At 57.4% G+C, this 18,484-nt stretch overlaps 1 protein-coding gene across 3 annotated transcripts; it reads right to left on the bottom strand.

The window, feature by feature from the left end:
- Nucleotides 1-1,622: 1,622 nt before the first annotated feature.
- On the bottom strand, nucleotides 1,623-18,107 carry TPRA1 (transmembrane protein adipocyte associated 1). Of its 3 annotated transcripts, none has more exons than XM_041763155.1 (11): nucleotides 17,991-18,107; nucleotides 8,853-8,994; nucleotides 8,560-8,692; nucleotides 6,081-6,167; nucleotides 5,906-5,978; nucleotides 5,720-5,799; nucleotides 5,068-5,178; nucleotides 4,851-4,911; nucleotides 4,552-4,654; nucleotides 4,387-4,467; nucleotides 1,623-2,309 (listed from the first exon to the last, which is right to left on the bottom strand). In XM_041763155.1, the coding sequence occupies exons 2-11, from the start codon at nucleotides 8,975-8,977 to the stop codon at nucleotides 2,066-2,068; spliced, it is 1,098 nt and encodes a 365-aa protein (XP_041619089.1). In that variant the 5' UTR covers nucleotides 8,978-8,994; nucleotides 17,991-18,107; the 3' UTR covers nucleotides 1,623-2,065. The 3 variants fall into 3 exon arrangements, with proteins under 3 accessions (XP_041619089.1, XP_041619088.1, XP_041619091.1); XM_041763154.1 differs by lacking the exon at nucleotides 17,991-18,107 and adding an exon at nucleotides 16,938-17,240; XM_041763157.1 differs by lacking the exons at nucleotides 5,068-5,178; nucleotides 17,991-18,107 and adding an exon at nucleotides 16,938-17,242.
- Between the last annotated feature and the right edge of the window lie 377 nt (nucleotides 18,108-18,484).

Raw genomic sequence — 18,484 nt, 5'->3', positions numbered from 1 at the left:
CAAAAGTCCATCCCGAGGGGACTGGTTAACTAAATTGCCATATATCCATAATGTATGCAGCTGCCGGAGCGCAGCAGCTCTGCTACCTGACACAGAATAATCCCAAGATCAAGTGTCAAGTGAAGAAAAAAAAATCTACAGAACATCTACACTCCCAGAACAGGAGTAATATACGTACACGTGTGAACACACACAGGCACCTGTGGATGCTTCTGGGGCAGGGGGTGGAACAACTGAATGAATGTCAAGGCAGGGCGGATATCCACATTCCAACGTATACCTCCCCACACAAACTTCTTTTTTTGCCATGTACATATTACTTATTAAAAAACAACTTTAAGATCAGAACAAAAAGTAGCAGGCTCCTAGCCTCTTTTCTCCTACTGGGGCCTCCCCGTTGACACGGCTGTTTGCTCAGGCACTGAGCAAACCCAGGCTGTCACTCCAGCCTCTCGGGTGTCACAAGTGTCCACGGCTGCTGGTACTGAGTGCAGCTCTGGACTGGCCTGTCCAGTCCTCCCCATCTGGGAATGCCCTGAGGGCCTCCTGCCCCAACCCACCAGGCTTCCGGGAATGCTCTGAGAAGGAAACTCTTGGTGGTCTCGTGGTCCCAGTGGGCCCGGGGGGGTGGGGGTCAGCAACCTGCCTGTGCCTTTGCACTTGGTCTTGCCTGTGCCCATCGACAGGCCTCTGGGCCTCGGATGCTGGGGAGCATGGCACATGGGCCCCACAGTCACGAGCCGCATTGGAGCTGGTGCCCTTCACATTCTGCCACAAAAGAGGGCTGGCATTGGAGGCGGGTGCCAGGCCTGACCTTCAGCAGCCTCATGACCCCAAGACCTCTTCGTCTCTGGCGGTGGAAATGACATACCTGGCACCTCCCTTCTTCTCCAGCTACCCAAAGACTCAACGCCGAGCTGAGCTACAGTGGCAGCAACATGGGGCACATGGCACCTCCCTCCTCTTGTTTGCAGCTCGCTTTTTTCTGGCTTAGGCCCGTTTTTAGCTCATCCCGATTCTTACTATGTAAGTCCCTGTCATCCTACCTTCTGAGTGCCTATCACGTGGCAAGCTTGACTCTAGGGGCCAAACACAATAGCGTTATCACTACTGTCCCATTCACATCTGCAGCAACTCCTGCTACTTCTAAGTCTTTACACCAGCCCCCGCAAGACTCGCCTTCTTGTCCCCACGTTACGGATGGCGAGCTGGAGCTGGGGTGGGGAAGCGGCCCGTCCAGGAGGGCAGAGCAGAAGGTGCAGAGAAAGGATGGGACCTGCAGGGCTCACTCCAAACCCCAGGCTCCCCAACAGGGTAGGAAGACGGCAGCTCACAGAACCGTGGTTGACTTTACACATCCATCTTGTCTGCTCCAACGGGGCCCAGGAGATGGAGCCCTGGAATCCAACTGCCCTCCCCTCCACTTCCCCAGCAACCAGCCTGGGGCCTGTGCACGGGCCAGGGTTCCTCCACTGAGCAAACGAAGGAGCCCAGAGCCTCCCAGGGCTCAGGATGCAAAGGGACCTGTCCGGACCTCTGATCATTGCCTATTCTCGCCCCAGCGCTCAGGCTCCCAAGAGGAACTGGCCTGAGTATTCCTGCAGAACCTCCACAGCTGCACCTCCTGCTCCTTTTGTTTTTTATTAAAAAATAGGTCAAGAAAATATACACACTTCAGCCCACCTGCCAGAGTGGGCTTTGAGGAGGCCAAAGCGCCATGGGAAGGAGGCAGAAGGGTGAGAAGGGCCAGAGCAGTCCTGGGTGCCCAGGCTTTGGAGAAAGGAGGTGCCCTCAGCTGGCCTAGCCAGGCCTGGCCCTGGGAGATCAGGGTGTGGGCCACGTTGCTGAGCAGGGAGACAACAGGTGGAAGGAAGGTGGAAGGCAGAGGCAGCCCCCAGCTAAAGCAGAGGTGGCTAAAGGCACCTGGGAGCACAGAGGGCAAGACAGGGCTGGCATGGGCTCCTGCCCACAGAAAGTCCCATGACCTCGTCCTCCTCACCAGGGGCTTCACACTCGGCCTGCCCTCCACAGGCCCCCACAGGCCTTCCAGCCATGGTGGCCACACTTAGGTATTGATAGCCTTCCAGCGCTCACTGTCCGTGCTATTGATGCTGCCAGTGTGGCAGGGCATGGAAGCAATGTCATCCAGGTAGGCCACCCCACCAGCAGAGTCAAACTGGGTGCTGGCAGCTCCTGCTGTCTCCAGGCCCTCCCGCCGGGCCACAGCGTAGGGCTGGGGCAGATGCATGTCCGGTTCCTCAGTCTCGTCCACTTGGCATTTGTAGGAGAAGAGGATCTTGGGCTCCGAGCTGGTGGGGAGGAGAGAGGGAGAGGGGGGCGCCACGTGTGGTCAGGGAAGACTTCCTTCTCTGAACAATAAGGCTTGCTGCCTAACGGCCACCTGGAGCTCCCCAAAGCTTGGACTCTGGAGTCCAATGGGACCTGTTTTAAAACTCAGCCCTTGTGTGAGTGTGGGCAAGGACTTCTGTGCCTGCTCCTCACTGTAAAATGGGTGCAACTCTGACCTCAAGCCTCTTAGCAGAGGGCAGAACAGAGGCAAACTCTGGCCTGAGGTGCTCAGCAAACACCAGCTGCAACCTCCACCGTTGCAGCCTTTATGACCATAGGATAACTCTGACAGGGAAGCACTGCACCCAATTTTCAAAAGGAGCCTGAGGCCAGGGAGATGAATGCATGTGCAAGGTCCCACATAGATCAGGGCTGGGCTGAGAGCCAATCTAGCCCATCACCCCACCTCTGATGGCCTCTCTCGGCTTTACCCCCTCGGATTCCCCACCACCTCCTCAGACCCAGCACTCCTGTCACCTCAGGGGCCCAGGCTCCAACCCTCCATCCCACATATCCCTAACATCCTGTCTCCTTAACAAACCTCCAAACACACGTGTGCACCAAAGTGCACTTCACCAGATGCTCCCCTACAACACCCACCCCCCACATCCCTGCCGCTCTCCCCAGCCACTCCCAGCTCAAGTCCGTGGGTGTGAATGTGGTGATCTGTGTCTTCTTTGTTCCCTGTCGTACCTGGCAGCTGCAGCAGTGCCCAACACCTAATAGGTGCCAGTGAATGCTCACTCAGAGAATGAGCTAATGTATTCTAACACGAAAAGTAGCAAATGTAGAACAATTTGCATAGACACTCTCTTGTGGGGAAAGTGTGTCTATTTGTGTTGCATACGGAATGTGTATATGTATGCATGTGTATGCGTAGACATGTGTGCACGTGCATGAGTGTGTACATACATGCGTGTGCACATGTGTGTATGTACATACGTGTGTGCACGCGCATGAGTGTGTACGTAGGTACGTGTGTGCACGTGCTTGAGTGTGTATGTAGATACGTGTGTGTGCACGCACATGAGTGCATATGTAGATGTGTGTGTGCACGCACACAAGTGCATACATAGATATGTGTGTGCATGTGCATGAGTATGTATGTACGTGTGCATATAAGCGTACGGACATACGTGTGTGCATGTGCATGAGTGCATATGTAGATACATGTGTGTGCACACACGAGTGCATGTGTATATATGTGTGCATGCATATATACGTGTGTGCATGTGCATCTGTGCAGAGATACGTGTGTGCACATATAGGAGTGTGTATATAGATACATGTGTGTGCACACAAAAGTGTGTACGTATATACATGTGTGCATGAGTACGTACATACGTGTGTGCATGTATGCGTATGTACATACGAGTGTGCATGCACATGAGTACGTATGTAGATACGTATTGTGTGTGCATGTGTAGATATGTGTGTGCACGTGCATGAGCATGTACATAGATATGTGTGTGCATGTGCATATGTAGATATGTGTGTGCACACGCATGTGTGTACGTAGATATGTGTGTATGCGCATGCATGTGTGCTTACGTATATGTGCGTGTGCATGTAGATACATGTGTGTGCACGTGCATGTATATGTAGATACACGTGTGTGCATGTGAGTGTGTATGTAGATACATGTGTGTGCACGTGCATGAGTATGTACATAGATACGTGTGTGCATGTGTGCATATGTAGATATGTGTGTGCATGTGCATGTGTGTACGTATATACATGTGTGTGCACACGAGTGCGTGTGTAGATACGTGTGCACGCGCATGTGTGCATACGTATACGTGTGTGTGCACGTGTAGGTAGAGACACTTCATGCGCTGAGTCCTGCCGGATATCTGACCCTGAACTGGGCATATAGGCTGAAGAAACTGAAGCCGTGGATGTGCAGACGCAGGAAGCTGGGGTGCAGTCCTGCCTGCAGCCACACGGGGGCGCCCGCGGCCCTCAAAGCACCAGGTGCCCGGCCTGCCTGCACGCCGCCCCCCACGCCCCCACTCCCGTTCCCTTGAGAAGACTCACCCAAAGAAGCCCCGGAGGAAGGCCACGTAGATGAGGGGCGCAAAGAAGCTGAAGTAGAGAAATGTGGTGGCATCTACACAGCTGCAGGGCAGGAGGAGCAGTCAGGGAGCGGCCCCTCTAGATGGGACCCGGGCTTGGCCTCCCCCTGCCCGCTGTCCCACCTACCAGAGCCCCTCGATGATGTCTGCACAGAGCAGCGCACTTCCCAGTCCCTGCAGCAGGTTGAGCAGTGCCAGGATAGCCGCATACACGTAGAAGCTCCGTCGCGCTGGGGGGCGGGGGGCCATGAGCTCCTGCCCTCACCTCCACCCTTCATCCCCAGCGAGTCACCTGAGACCCTTCTGGGGCCTCAGCAGGACACCCTCCCTCTCACCAAGGGCTCTGTAGCAGGGGAGTCACAGTGGTCCAAACAGACCCCTGCCCCGCACCCAGCCCTATCCCAGGGCCACCCACCAGCTGCTTACACGGCAGGGAGATGCGCTCCTTCAGCGGGGTCTTGGGGAGCATGACCACCAGAGAGTAGACCTGCAGACACAAAGCAGGGTTGAGGATGCTGGGGACCCCGGGCCCAGAGCAAGCCCAGTATCAGGACATCTAGGCCTCCGCCTTAGGCTCGGAGGCTCATCCAGCCACCGCAGGGTGCCGAGGCCTGGGAAGCAGGGAGGGCACCCTCAGCCTCACCAGAAAGAAGAAGCAGGAGCTGACCAGCCAGAACTGGCGGCCCCCATGCCCGTAGATATTGAAGTCCTCAGCAGACAGGTGGGCATCAGGGTACAGGATCTCCAGTGTCCCCTGTGGGGGCAGGTGGGGAGGGGTCTCAGTCTCCCGCCACCTGGGGGCCCCTGATATAAAGCACCCAGAGCTCTCCACCACCCCAAGCCCAGCTCCCCAGCCAGGCCGTCGGAGTTCCCTGCTCCCTGCCCACCTAGCTCCTGGGGCTGGGACGGGGCTGGGACAGGGCTGGGCAAGACATAGTCCCTGTCACATCTAAGCAAGGAGTCTCCAGATGTATATAGCTCTCAGTGGGGTCTGCACACCTGTATGTCCCCTACCTGGGCTGCCTGTCACTACAGCAGGTTCTAGGCATCCTCCCCCCACCAGCCTGGCCTATTGGATTGGACTTGGGGCTGCATGGGGGTGAGGGGGCAGACCCTGCTTTGTTAACAAGCACCCCAGGTGATTCCTTAAGCGCATTTAAAGTTTGATAGCACTGCACCTAATAAACATTCAAATCCGGGCCCAGAACCAGGGAGCAGTGGATGCATGGCCCTCAGTGACCCCTGGCCTCCCCCCGGGGCCCCCAGAGCTGCAGCTGCCCCACCTCCCCTCTTACCTGGGTGACAGAGTAGGCCAGTGACAGCACCGTGGTGATGGCCAGCACCCGCTTGATGCTTGACTTGCTCTCCAGGTGACCTGGAAGAAACGTGCTGGTCAGTGAGCAGGAGCTAGCCGGTGACCACTGGGGTCAGTGCCCGCTAGGGAGGGACGGGGAGAGCGCTGGCCCCAGCAGCACACGCACCAAAGGCAAGGCCCAGGATGACCACACTCAGCTCGATGGCCAACAGGAAGAAGCGGGTAATCTCCCACAGGATCTGGACACAGAGTGGGCAGAGGGTCAGCCTGGGGGCCTGGCCACCCTGCTCCCCAGCGCCCCCGCCCCCGGTTCCCGCCCTTGTCAGCAGGCCCGGCCACACCTTATCAGCAACAGTCGCAGCGTCCGAGGTGCTGACTGTCATGGACACCACGGCCCGGGCGATGCCCACCAGCGCCACCACGAACACCTGGTGGGCGAGAGTGAGGAGGCCATTATGGGGTCAGGGACAAGACCTCTGGGAATTGCAGGGCCTCTGCAGAGTCTTGGATTCTTTGAGAACAGAAGAATTCCAAAATAAAAGAGTCAGGAGTGGGATGTGGAGAGGTGGGGAGATCCTCCACTGCTGGTGACCTCGGGCCTGGCCCTTCCCTCTCGGGCCTCAGTTTCCTGGCTCAGTGGCAGCCCTGGAATGGTTAGCAGGTATGCTGTGGACGGCTCAAATGCCAACCCTGCTGCTCCTGGCGTCTCTGACCTCAGCCGAGGACCCACACCTCCATGCCTGCCACTTCCTCACCTATGAAATGGGGCAAAACTAGCACCTACTGTATCTGATGGTTGGGAGGAGCGAATGGATAAGTACATGTAGCAGAAGCATGCCTGGCACCTGGTGAGGGCTAGGCACATGCTTGCCTTTAGTGTCATATTAGCGCTCTTACTTCCAAGACAAGGGGGAAGGAGGCTGCAGGGAAGAAGCCTTCAGGGACTCGGAAAGGCTGCTCTGCCCCAGCACGTCTAGCAGAAGTGCCTGTGCTCAGCTTCGGCGGTTCTTGTCGCCCCAGGATCCACTCCCTTCCTCTGGCAACAGCCTTCCTCTCCCTACTGCTCACATGACTCGGGGGGCTGACACCCCCCTCCTGGCTTCAGGGACTGGCCTGTAACCCAGGGCTGACTGTTTGACACATGCCATTCCCTGATTTGCGGAGGGGGGTGGGACCCAAGGGAGTCTAGTAATAGGCACAGCCAGGACACCAGGTGCAGCCACTGGAAAAGGAAGCTGGGGAGGGGGTAGGGGGTAGGGGGTAGGGGCCCAAGCCCAGAGCTGCTGGGGCTGCCCAGCTCCACCAGCATGAGACTGCTAGAGACATGGCCATCAGAGAGACTCCAGCTGAGCAGGAGACAAAAGACTGTGCCCCCATAGCCTCCCAGAGCCCCTGAATCCAGCCATGCCTGAAGCCCTGGGACTTATCAGATTCTCTATCAATACGTTCCCTATAGCTTCTGTGAATTTAACTTTGGTTTTCTGACACATACAAACAGAAGAGTCCAAATCCATACATGGTCTGTGCTTTGTGCCACAAAAACCATGTCGAGGTCTTGGGGAGGCTGACGCCTCTCAACAGGGCAGGTTGTAGGAGCAACAAACTGCCATGTGCCTACTGTATGCCAAGCTGCCACCGAGCTCGAGCTACGCATGATGTATTCTGTGGTGCTCGTGGGAGTGCCACAAGCTAACGCAGGCCCAGCACACAGGACACGGGAAGGCCAAGCCCCGGGTCCAAGGTCACTCAGCACAGCCGAGGTTCGGGGACAGTCTGCATGAGTCTGTGCTCAGCACTGTCTCCTGAGCTCTCTAGAAAGAAGTCTCCCGAAATAAGAGGGCAGAGGCAGTGCTGGCCCTCTCTCATGTTCCTGGGCATTGGCCCTGGGCCCCTTCTCCCTCCACGCTTTGCCAGAAAGGGCATCTGCCTGTCTGCTGTATCTGTTACATAAATACAGTCACGAGTCAGAGAAGTGGGGGAGAGAAGAAAGAAGGCCTCAATGCCCACCCTGGCGGGGGGGGGGGGTCCAGGTGGCCAACAGTCCCTGGGGCCTCCACCGGCAGCCTCCAGGGGGTCCCCGCAGCCTCGCCTGCTCGCCCACTGGCAACTCCTCTGAGAAGTGCTGAGCCAGGCCATGAAGAGGGGGCCCAGAGAGCCAGAGCTGAGGCAGAGGGGAGGACTCCAGAGCTAGACAGCTGGAACCCGCACCTGGAGCCCATTCCTGGGGTGGCCTTCTCAACCACAGCCCTGCCACCTCCACCTTGGGCAGCCCACATTGGGGCCACTGAATGATGAGAACTTGGGTCCTCCCAACAGGCAAGAAGTCTGCTCCAAGGAGGTGTCACAGAATGTGGGGATGGATGGCTGGATGGATAGATGGAAGTGGCAGTTGGCATTCTTCCAGCAGCCAGCATCTCCTCCCCCGCCCTCTATGAAGGACTCCCCAGTTTTCCTCCAGGGACCACCCCCCCTTAGTCCACATGGTCTGGCTCAACCGACTCCACCCTCCCTGCAGGGCGCAGTGACTGGCTCAGGGAGCAACCTAAGGTGGGCCAGTGAGAGGGAACCTTCCAGGTCTCCACCAGCAGCACCAGGACAGAGGTCCTCTTCCGCTGGCGCTGGCAGGGAGGCGGGATGTTAGCTCACAGCTGCTCTTGGCCATGTTGGACAGCAGGCAGGAAGAGCAGAGATGCAGAGAAACAGAGCCCTGATGGTGTCCACGTCTGAGGCTGGTTTTCAAGATAGAAGCAGTTACTGATTCCCTTTTTTTACCTAAGCCAGTTGGAGTTGGGTTTCTTTCACCAGTTGGAGTGAACTCACCAGGATATAGAAGGTGATAAAAATGGGGCTGGAGGTGACACGGATCTTGGCCCGAGCGAATGGAAGCTTCCAGAGCAGGAAGATGAAGAAGAGCACATTGGGGATGAGCAGCAAGAGGTCCCAGTACCGGACCCTAGCAGATGGGCACAGAAGCCAGCTGACCGCTAAGGTCACCCCGACTACCACCCACCACACATGCACACATGCAGGCATGCACACGCGCACACCCACACGCATGGGGGAAGCCCACTTACACGCAGCCAGCCTGCCCTGCAGGGCCGTGGCCACCTCACCTGGAGGTGCCGATATCCTCGTAGAGCAGCAGCAGACAGCGATGCGGCACACTGATGTTGGGTGCCATGGGTGGGGGCAGGGATGTGCTCCCATTGGCCCAGATCACCTCTTCCGGGGTGTCCATCCCACGAGCAGCCAGCCCTGGGGGAGTGACAGCCCCCACGTGAGGAGTGCCAGGGCTGTGTAGCCGTGGGGTGTCTGGTCCCAGGTTCCTAGTGGAACCTGAGAGCCACGACCTACATTGGGCTGGTGAGCCACACCCCCCACAGCAGGCAGAGGGTGAGCTGTGGCTCCCACACATGCCATAGCACAGTCCCCAGACAGGGGCTCAGTCCTCTACCTTGGCCTATCTCATGACCCCCAAACAGTAAACGCCACCCCCAGTAACGGAGCCTTTCCCCTCTGATGGGCACAGCAAAGCAAGCTACTCAGCGTGTAGTTCATCCCTCTGATCCTGGGGACTCAGGGGACAGGGAGCAGAGGGGTGAGGAGCCCCTGGAATGGGGCTAACAGCAGTGTCCACCCTGGAGGCTGTAGTGGGCACTGATGTGACATCTAGCACCTCCTACAGCCCACCCATGCCAGTCCTGAGTCCGGACCATACAGCCAATATAGGGCCCAGAGATAATGGTGTGCATCACACAGCCACCCAGCACCAGAGGGGGTGTCACACACACCTCCGGTGGACCACCGCCCTGTCATCCTCTGCTGCCACCCTGGAAAGGGAGATACAAATAGGGGACCGGGGGGCATGCACTGTGCCAAGGAGATACACAGGAAGTCTGTAAGCAGAGGAGAGGGAAGGAGAGGCACTACAGAGGGGGCCACCATAGAGGGGGCCACTGCAGAGAGAGCTGTGTCTGCAAAGGCAGGGATAGGGGCTGCGAGGAGAAATGGGAGTCAGCAGGGAAACCAAGGGCCTCAAAATGAGAGGTTAAGAGTCCAGCCTAGGGGCACCTGGGTGGCTCAGCAGTTGAGCCTCTGCCTTCGGCTCAGGGTGTGACCCCGGGGTCCTGGGATCAAGTTCCACATTGGGTTCCCTGCAGAGAGCCTGCTTCTCCCTCTGCCTGTGTCTCTGCCTCCCTCTCTGAAGGCTCTCATGAATAAATAAATAATCTTAAAAAAAAATAAAAACAGAGTCCAGCCTAGAAGATAGGAGAGCCAGTGGCCTGGGGCACTGGGAGCCACCTTGGACAAGGTGGGCTCCAGGCTGCTGGGCTCTCAGGGATAGGAGAAGGAGCTGGGCCCATACTGACAGCAGCAGGGACCTCCTCAGGGAGCTGAGGGGGTGCAGGGCAGGTAAGCTAGGCATGGCACCAGGACATAATAGATGCTAGCATTCAAGTGATGACTTGTGGGCAGCCCCGGTGGCCCAGTGGTTTAGCACCAACTCCGGCCCGGAGTGTGATCCTGGAGACCCGGGATCGAGTCCCACATCGGGCTCCCTGCATGTAGCCTGCCCCTCTCTCTCTCTCTTTCTGTCTCTCATGAATAAATAAATAAGATGTTTAAAAAAATTAATTAAAAAAATAATAAAGTGATGACTTGAACAGATTAGGCCTTATGACTTGGCATCTCCACTCCTGGGTACATTTGGAACAGCCCCAGGCTAGCAACAGCCCAGATGCCCATATCAGTGTACACACACATACATGGCGGTACTTGGGTACACAGTGGAATGGAGAAGAAAGGACAGGCTACTGCTGTGGGCAGCACCATGGAACGGCCTCCCGGATATGGTGCTGAGCAGGGCCAGCTACAGGTACACACATGTGGTCCGCCCCACGCAAAGATTCAGGTGAGGGTCACCTTTGTGGAGGAGGGAGGGCATGGGGGGAGCGGAGGGGACCAAGCTGGTGCTTGATCGGGGCAGGGGGAGGTGTACATAGGCGTGCTCACCGTGGCAAAATCCATTGAGTCATCCACCTATGATCTGTGCACCTTTCTGTATGGGTTACTTGTCAGTAAGTTTTTTAAAAATTAGAAAGATGTGTTCTGTTTATGCTTCAAGAGCACATGTCTCCCGTTTGGCAAGGAGAAGCCAGGCTGCTCAGGCCCTGTTGGCAAGGACCCCCAGCCAGCCCCGAACAGCCACAGGTCCAGGGCAAGGGCTGCGGGGGACGCAGCAACATCCTTGCTGCTGTTCCAAGCCATGAAACATGAGCACTACCTCTGGCCAAAAGGGAGTGGGGACTGAAGCAGGTGGGCAGAGACCTGGGATTCAGATCCCTTTGTCCTTCTCTGCAGGCCACTTGATGGCTCTGGGATCACACCCTCATCTGTGACGGGAGGGAAACGCGCCTAACACATAGTAGGTCCAGAGAAAAAAAGGCATTCCTCACAAGTTCCCCCACCCGCAGCAGCCTCCTAGGAGCAGGGGATGTCTAGGAGCTGGCACACGCCTGCCCTGGGAGGCTGTCATTCCAGGAGGGGAGGCAGCCAGCCAGCAGGAAAAGCAAGTTAACAGAAGAGTGCATGGAACAAACACTAACACAATACAGGGTCCCCGCAATCCACCTTCCCCTTTAGTGCTGGAGCCCATGGATTTTAGCTCACACACGGCTTCCCAGAATAATGGCTACTTTCCAAGCTTCCCTTGCTACTGGCTATGGCCACATGACTGAATTTTATCCAATGGGAAATGAGGGGTTAATTTAACAAGTTGGTCAATTAGAGGCCAAGCAAGTCTCCTTTCCTGTTGCCTGGAATAGGGATGTGGTGGCAAGAGCAACAGCAGCCATCTTAGACCACAAGACTGAAACCAGGATAACACAGCAATGAGTGTCGGGGTCCCAGACCCAATGGGCCTCCAGGAATATCCTGGATAGCCTGCACACAGACTGTCATGCGATACATAGGAATAACCTACCTTGTTATCTTGACCTTTGTTTCAACAGCTAAGCCAAAACCTCAATGAATATAAAGAGGTGCTGCTTTGGACTGGATTATTGGACAAGCTGACATGTGCACTAGATCTAAATAATTGAGAAAGAACCAGACTTTGGGGACGCCTGGGTGGCTCAGTCAGTTGGGTGTCTGCCTCCAGCTCGGGTCATGATCCTGGGGTCCTGGGACCGAGCCCCACATCTGGCACCCTGCTCAGTGGGAAATCTGCTTCCTCTCTCTCTCTCTGCCCCTCCCCTAACTTGAGCATGCTCAGTGTCTATCAAATAAATAAAATCTTTTTAAAAATAAAAATAAATAAAAAAAATAAAAAGAATCAGACTTGGAAAAATCTGGACAAAGAGCACACCTGGGGAGAGAAGAACAAATGCCAATGCCATGAGGTACATACAAACAGGCATGGCCTGTCCAAAGGGCAAAAAGCAGGCCAGTGTGGCTGGAGGTGAGATCAGAAGGGTTGGCAGGGCCAGGTTACACACACAGCAGTATGACCACGTGTGATGTGATTCCATCCTAAATGCAATGAGAAGGGTGTCATGGGGCAGCCCGGGTGGCTCAGTAGTTTAGCACCTGCCTTCAGCCCAGGGTGTGATCCTGGAGACCGGGGGTCGAGTCCCACGTCAGGCTCCCTGCATGGAGCCTGCTTCTCCCTCTGCTTGTGTCTCTCTGCCTCTCTCTTTCTCTGTGTCTTGTGAATAAATAAATAAATAATATTTTTTTAAAAATTTAAAAATTAAAAAAAAGAGAGAAGGGCGTCAAGAAGGCAAGTGACAGGATCCCATTTCCATGCAGAGAATCACTCAGGCTCCTGTGGAACATGGAGCAGAGCAGCGGCAGAGTGGGGGCAGGGAGATGGGCAGCCACCGTTACCAGCGCAGCGGGAGGACATGGCTTGACCACTGGTTGCAGCGGGCGTGGAGTAGAGGGATCTGGGTCAGCCAACCCGATCAGCCCACAGACACGCCGAGGGAATGAGGAAAGAGAGCAAGGAGGCGGTGGCTTCTGGCCCGAGCCGCTGGATATTTTGCAATGGCTAGGCAAATGCTGCTGATGTGCCCCCACCAAGCACTGCCTCCTCCTCCCTAGCTAGCAAGGGGCTATTTTATTCCAGGACCCCTCCACAATGCCCTGCTGCACAGGCAGGGGCCCCTGGCCTGGGCCAGAAGCTGAATCTCAATTACCGTAAGCCAGTGGCCTTGGGCAGGGGCCATGCAGAAGAGTACTGGACACCCCAGCAGCACACAGGGTGCTCCAGCTTGACACCGGAACTGTGGGGGTGGGACTCTGGCTTAGCTATTGAAACAAAGGTCAGGATAACAAGGCAGAAGGTTAGTCCTGCGTATAGCACACCAGTCTGTCTATGATTTCTCATGGACAGTGGCCACGGCTGCCAAATGTCCTGCAGCCTGTGGGACCATTCACCAACTGGATGATTGTCTTCCCCTCTGCCAACAGTGCCCTGGAGAGGGCCTGTCAAAAAGGGTGTTCTCCTCGCCGGCAGCTAGGTTAGGCAAGGGCATGTGATGAAATAGAGGGGGAAGTCTCCCAAGAAACATCTTCCTTGCTGACCGTTAGACATCCTCAAGCCCCCTCTTTGCACCTGCAAGTAGCTGTTGACGGTCTGATGTCTGAACTGCAGCCTTGCTGAGCATGGGGAGGCTACAGCTGGCAGGGGCTGTGGCACCCCCCTCAAGACTTCTGGTAACCTAAAATGATGACTCGTAAGTGACTGGCGTCAAAGGAGAGAGATTCCACAGCCCCTGGAGCAAACTTCTGGCCCCAGCAGCCCAACGCCAGCTCTGGCCTAGGGCAGGGTGTCAGCAGCGAGTGTGGGCCAGGAGGGGCAGGCCCCAAAGAGCAGGCCAAGCACCCAGCAGCCACTGAGAAGCTTAGCGGTCCCTTGTGATGTAAAGAAGCCAGCAGGGAGGACCAGGGCCAAGGAGCAGGGGAGACTCAGGCAGAGAGTCTGAAGGGGGAAGCATCATTTGGTTTTGCCTGTCCAAGCACCTCATTTTTCCTGAGTGGGGGGGACTCTCAGCTCCCCCCGGTCTCTGTCCATGAATGAAGCTGAGGTTCAGCTGACTCAAGCCCTTCACAACTCTGAGGAGTGTGCATGGGATCTAAGCCTGCCCAATCGGGGTGCTCCACCGCCCTGGCCAGTGAGAATCTGCCTTGAGACTTTTGCTGTCATTGTTAGGGACAGATGCCCTTTCCACTAAAAGTCATAGCATTGTACAGACCTGTACCACTTTGACCCCACACATGGCTACCCACCTGAGGACAAAGCCAACATAGAGGAATGACAGGTGAAAATGCATCCCTCTTGTGAGCCCGTGGACACATAGCCACACCTGAAGTTAGACCTACCCCTGGACTCCCTTTTTAGTTATAAAATCCGACAAATTCCCTTCTCCACTGAGGTCCTGTTGAGTCTGATTTCTCTAATTCACTAATGAAAAGCTTCCAGCTAACACATTTTATAGAGTTGGGCAGATCTGGGTTGCACTTCTGGCTCTGCTATGTGACCTTGTGTGAGTCATTTCTCTCTGAGTATCACAGGGACAATAACACCTACGCAACAAAGTTGTAAGGATCAAACATAAATGCCTACACGATGTCACACCAACATAATTGCTGCTTTTTTTTTTTCTTCCCAGAGAAAAAAAATGGTGGATGGTGGATGTAGAGGGAAGAAGAATCTGGTTCCTAATGCAAGGGCCCCTTTCAAAGGACAGTACCAACTGTTCTCCTGCCACCGGTGCTCCTGCTGACTTGGTGGCAACAGCAGAACACACTCATTGAGCCCTCCCACCCAGCTAGTGAGGGAAGTACTCTGGTTACTCTCACGGACAAAGTGGGGGGCCCCACCAGCCACCTGCCAGGTTGTCATCTCCAGTGCCCAGGCCCCCAAGTGGCGACTTGCCAACCACCCCTCTGTGGGCATCAGTTTCTCCACCTATAGATGGAAGGCTCTGGGCTCCACCTGGAGCCATGCCTCTCCCACCTGAGTGTCTTGAGGCCGTGCAGGTTCTGATCCAGCTGGCCTGGGGAGGGGCTGACAGGCCACATTGCTAATACAATCCCAGTTGGGGCCTGCCACTCTGCTGGTCAGAGAAGCACTGTTGGCTTATGAGGCTCTTGGCCATACCAGATTGCCAGTGTGTGTCAAAGACTGTAAAATAACTAAAGCAATGATAATAAAATAAAATAAAATAAATAAAATAAAATAAAATAAAATAAAATAAAATAAAATAAAATAATAAAATAAAATAATGCACACCACCTGCAGACCCAGAGCTAAGCACGTTACGTGTGGTGACACACTTACCTATCACACCAGCCCCTACATAAGAGGAGAACAACTCTTACGACCATTGTACAGAGGGGGGAAGGAGAGGCACAAAAGGGATAAGTAGCTGGCCCCATATTCTCCTCCCTGACCTAGGGCGAGCTCCGGGGCTTGGGAGCAGAAGCCTAGGTGGTAACAGAGAAGGAAGGGGTCCGCAGGCTCAGGCATGGGGACAGATGACGGGACGGGACAGAAGATGGTGGGAAGGCTGGCTGAGGGCAAGGGAAAGAAGGGGCAGAGGCCAGACTTGAGGGATGGGGAAGGGAATTCTCAGAGGAGTTTCTGGGATGCTGAGTGGCCTAAGGCAACCCCAGACCTCTCAGAACCAGAGAAACTGGGACAGACTGTTTCTTTCACCTGGGAGGGACTCTCCTGACCTTGTTAACATTCCAGAGGCCATCTTCCCACCCACCACTGGGGCCTCCAGCTCCCTCCCTCCCTCCATGGCCAGCGTATGGGGCAGGACACCAGGAAGGCTCCAATCACGTGGTGCCAGACCTGCAAGGAGCCCCTGGACAGGATCCTCCCTTCTCTGAGCCTTTTCCATCTTTCATCTGTGCAATGGGATTGACTGGGACAGCATGGAAAACCCCAGGAAGATAGAAAGCCTTGAGCAAAACAGAGAGGTTATATTTCCTAGTTGCTATACGGCCCCTCAGTGCTCCTGACCCCTAGCAGATTGTTAGGCTTCTAAACTCTGGAACCAGAACAGAAGAAGAAGGCTACATAGGACAGAGGCCAACCCCTCACCCTTCAGCCTTGGGGGTGGGAGGAGGTAGATGCAGTCCTAGACAGGCCACTCCTGGTGCCCTGCCAGCAGCCCGGGCAGGACCCCCTGCAGGATGAAGGGAAGACCTGGGCCCCTTCCCTCACCCTTCAAAGCCCAACCTGATCTGCCCCTGCCTTCCACCCTCCAGCCCCTGACCTCCACCTTGCTCTCCTCGCTGCTACGAGTCCTCTCACCTCAGGGCCCTTGTGCTGGCTGGCCCCTCTACCGTTCAGGGCCCTCCTTGACCATCTCTCACAGCTAGCCTGCCCTGTGTCTTCTTTTCAGCACTTGGCCTCCATTAGACATGGCCCTAGCTGCGTGTTTATGTGTTTGCTGGCTGCCCACCCCAGGCGTGCTCATGACCCACACCCCTAGAATAGCCCTGGCACTGAGTAAGTTCTCAACAAAACGTTAGAACGTGGACAGATGAATCTCCAGCAGAGTGCAGCCAAGCCCTCTGGGGAGTAGGGGAAGGACCGCTGAAGGACCCCCAGCCCCATCCGCACCACAGAGGAAGCTGCGCTCCGGGCCTCCCAGGAGGCCCCTCCTGCAACAGCAGCCCCAGCCCCGTAAACCACAGCTCCCCGGCCCTCGGGGGCCGCGGAAGGCCACAGCGAGCTGGAGGCAGGTGCTGCCGGGCTGTCCGTGGACGGGGGCACAGCCCGGACGCAGGGCCGCAGAGCCCCGGTCTCCTGCACGGCCTCGAGCCGCAGGGTCCCCCGCCCCGAGGCGGCCAGCCGGCTCCCGAGCGCCGGCCACCGCGTCGCCTCTCCTGGAAGTCCTCACCCGGGGCCCCCGGGGCCTCGGAAACTTCCCCACGGGCGCTCTGAGGCTGTGCCCTGAGCGGACGGGGGTCACTCCGGGGGCAGGGGCGGCGACAGGTGGGCTGGTCCGGCAGCCCCCGGCTCCCCGCGGCTGTCTCCGGGCTCGGGAGCTCCCGCCAGGGAGGCCTGCGGACGCGGCAGAGGCGGGGGCGTCCCTGGAGCGCTGGTCCCGCCGCGGCAACACGGTGGCGGAGGCCGACCGCGGCGACCGGGGGGGGAGGGAGGGCCCCCTCCTTACCTGAGGGCCCCGGGCCGAGCTCAGGCCCCGCCGCCTGGGTCGCTCATCCGCCAGCGCAGGGAGCCGACCTGGCACAGGCCCGGGGACTCCGGCCTCCAGCGCCCTGGGCCGGCGGCGGGGCCAGGAAGCGTCGCGCAAGAGCCGCGGGCAGCCGGCCCCGCGGAAACCGGGGATCGGCGGGAAAGGGCGGTCACGCGCCGAGCCCCCCAGCCCCCGAGACGGCGGGCAGCCCTTCCCCGCGGCCGCGACCACCGGGAAGCAGGCGCGCGCGTCCTTTCCGTGCGGCCAAAACTGCAAAAACAGCCACAGCCCCTACTTATAGCATTCAGGCCCGCCCCCAGGCCGCAGGAGCCTATAGAGAGGGAGCTACACCAGGAAGAGGCCGCAAGCCGCGGAGGGAGCCAATCAGATCGCGAGGGGGCGGGGCGACAGCTGACCCCTTAAAGAGACAGCAGGCGGGCCCCGCGGGGGAGGGCAGGGTCCTCGAGTTGGGGAGGTGTTGCGTACCCCCGCGGGGAGGCGGGCGGGCCCGCGGGCGTCGGAGCCGAGGCCGCTGCCGCCCCTGGCCCCGCGCCGCCCAGCCGTATGCAGCTGTCCGCGGGCGCCTGGCCGGCCTGCGCTCCTCCGCCGGGGCCGGCCGCCCGGCCGTCCGGGAAGGAACCTCCGCGGGCCCTCGTCGCGGGCGCCCCGCAGCGGCCGTCCCAGCGCAAGACCCGCGACCTGGGGTCACCTGGCCGCGGCCGGAGGGGCGGGGGCAGGGGCAGCGGCAGGGGCAGCCCTCCGCCGGGCCGGCGCGTCCACCGTCCGAGCGCACCGCCCCCGGTTTCAGGCACTCGTTTTCACAACCACCTTGCAGGGCGGTCCTCAGTGGTCGCCTTTTCCGAGGCGGAACCTGCGGCTTGGAGACGTTAAATAGCTTGCCCAGAGCCGCAGGCCTAGGAAGTGGCAAAGCCTGGACGCGGGGGTCTGAACCGCCCCTCCTCTCATCTCGGATTTCCACAGTTCTTCAGGCACCTTCCCCTGGGTCCCTGATTGCCCCCTGGCGCTCCTGACCTCGTTGCTGTGTTCACTGCGGGCAGCCCTAACGCTGGCCCCGGTGGCCCTCCTGGTCCGAGTCCTCCTTCCCACCCATCCGACCCTCGGCGTGCTCAAGCCACGGTGCTTTCTGTTTCCCTTCCTTGAATGTCCCGAGCTCCTTCCTGCCTCCCACTCTCTGCATCTGCCCAGTCTGGCTGGCTCCGTGTCACATGACCTCCTTGACACCCTAGTAACTGCAGTCTCTGTCACATAATGCCCCTTTATTTCCTTCGAAGCGCCATCTAACGTGATTATATTCATTTACTTGCTTCCTAGTTCATCAGCCACCCTCCACTAGAATTGTCAGTGTAGTGAGAACAAAACCATGTTTGTCACATTCCCTGCAACATCCTGAGGCTGACTCCCTGCCTGGTGCAAATGGCAGACACCCACTTATCACAGGAACCCCAAGACGCACCCCCCGTGATGACACAGCTGCTTCACAGTTGGACTGAAATAAGATTGGCCCC

This window comes from Vulpes lagopus, chromosome 7 (assembly GCF_018345385.1).
Source record: "Vulpes lagopus strain Blue_001 chromosome 7, ASM1834538v1, whole genome shotgun sequence".
Lineage (NCBI taxonomy): Eukaryota > Metazoa > Chordata > Mammalia > Carnivora > Canidae > Vulpes > Vulpes lagopus.
Note: the sequence above shows the minus strand (reverse complement) of the source record. Positions and strands in the feature narration are given on the sequence as shown.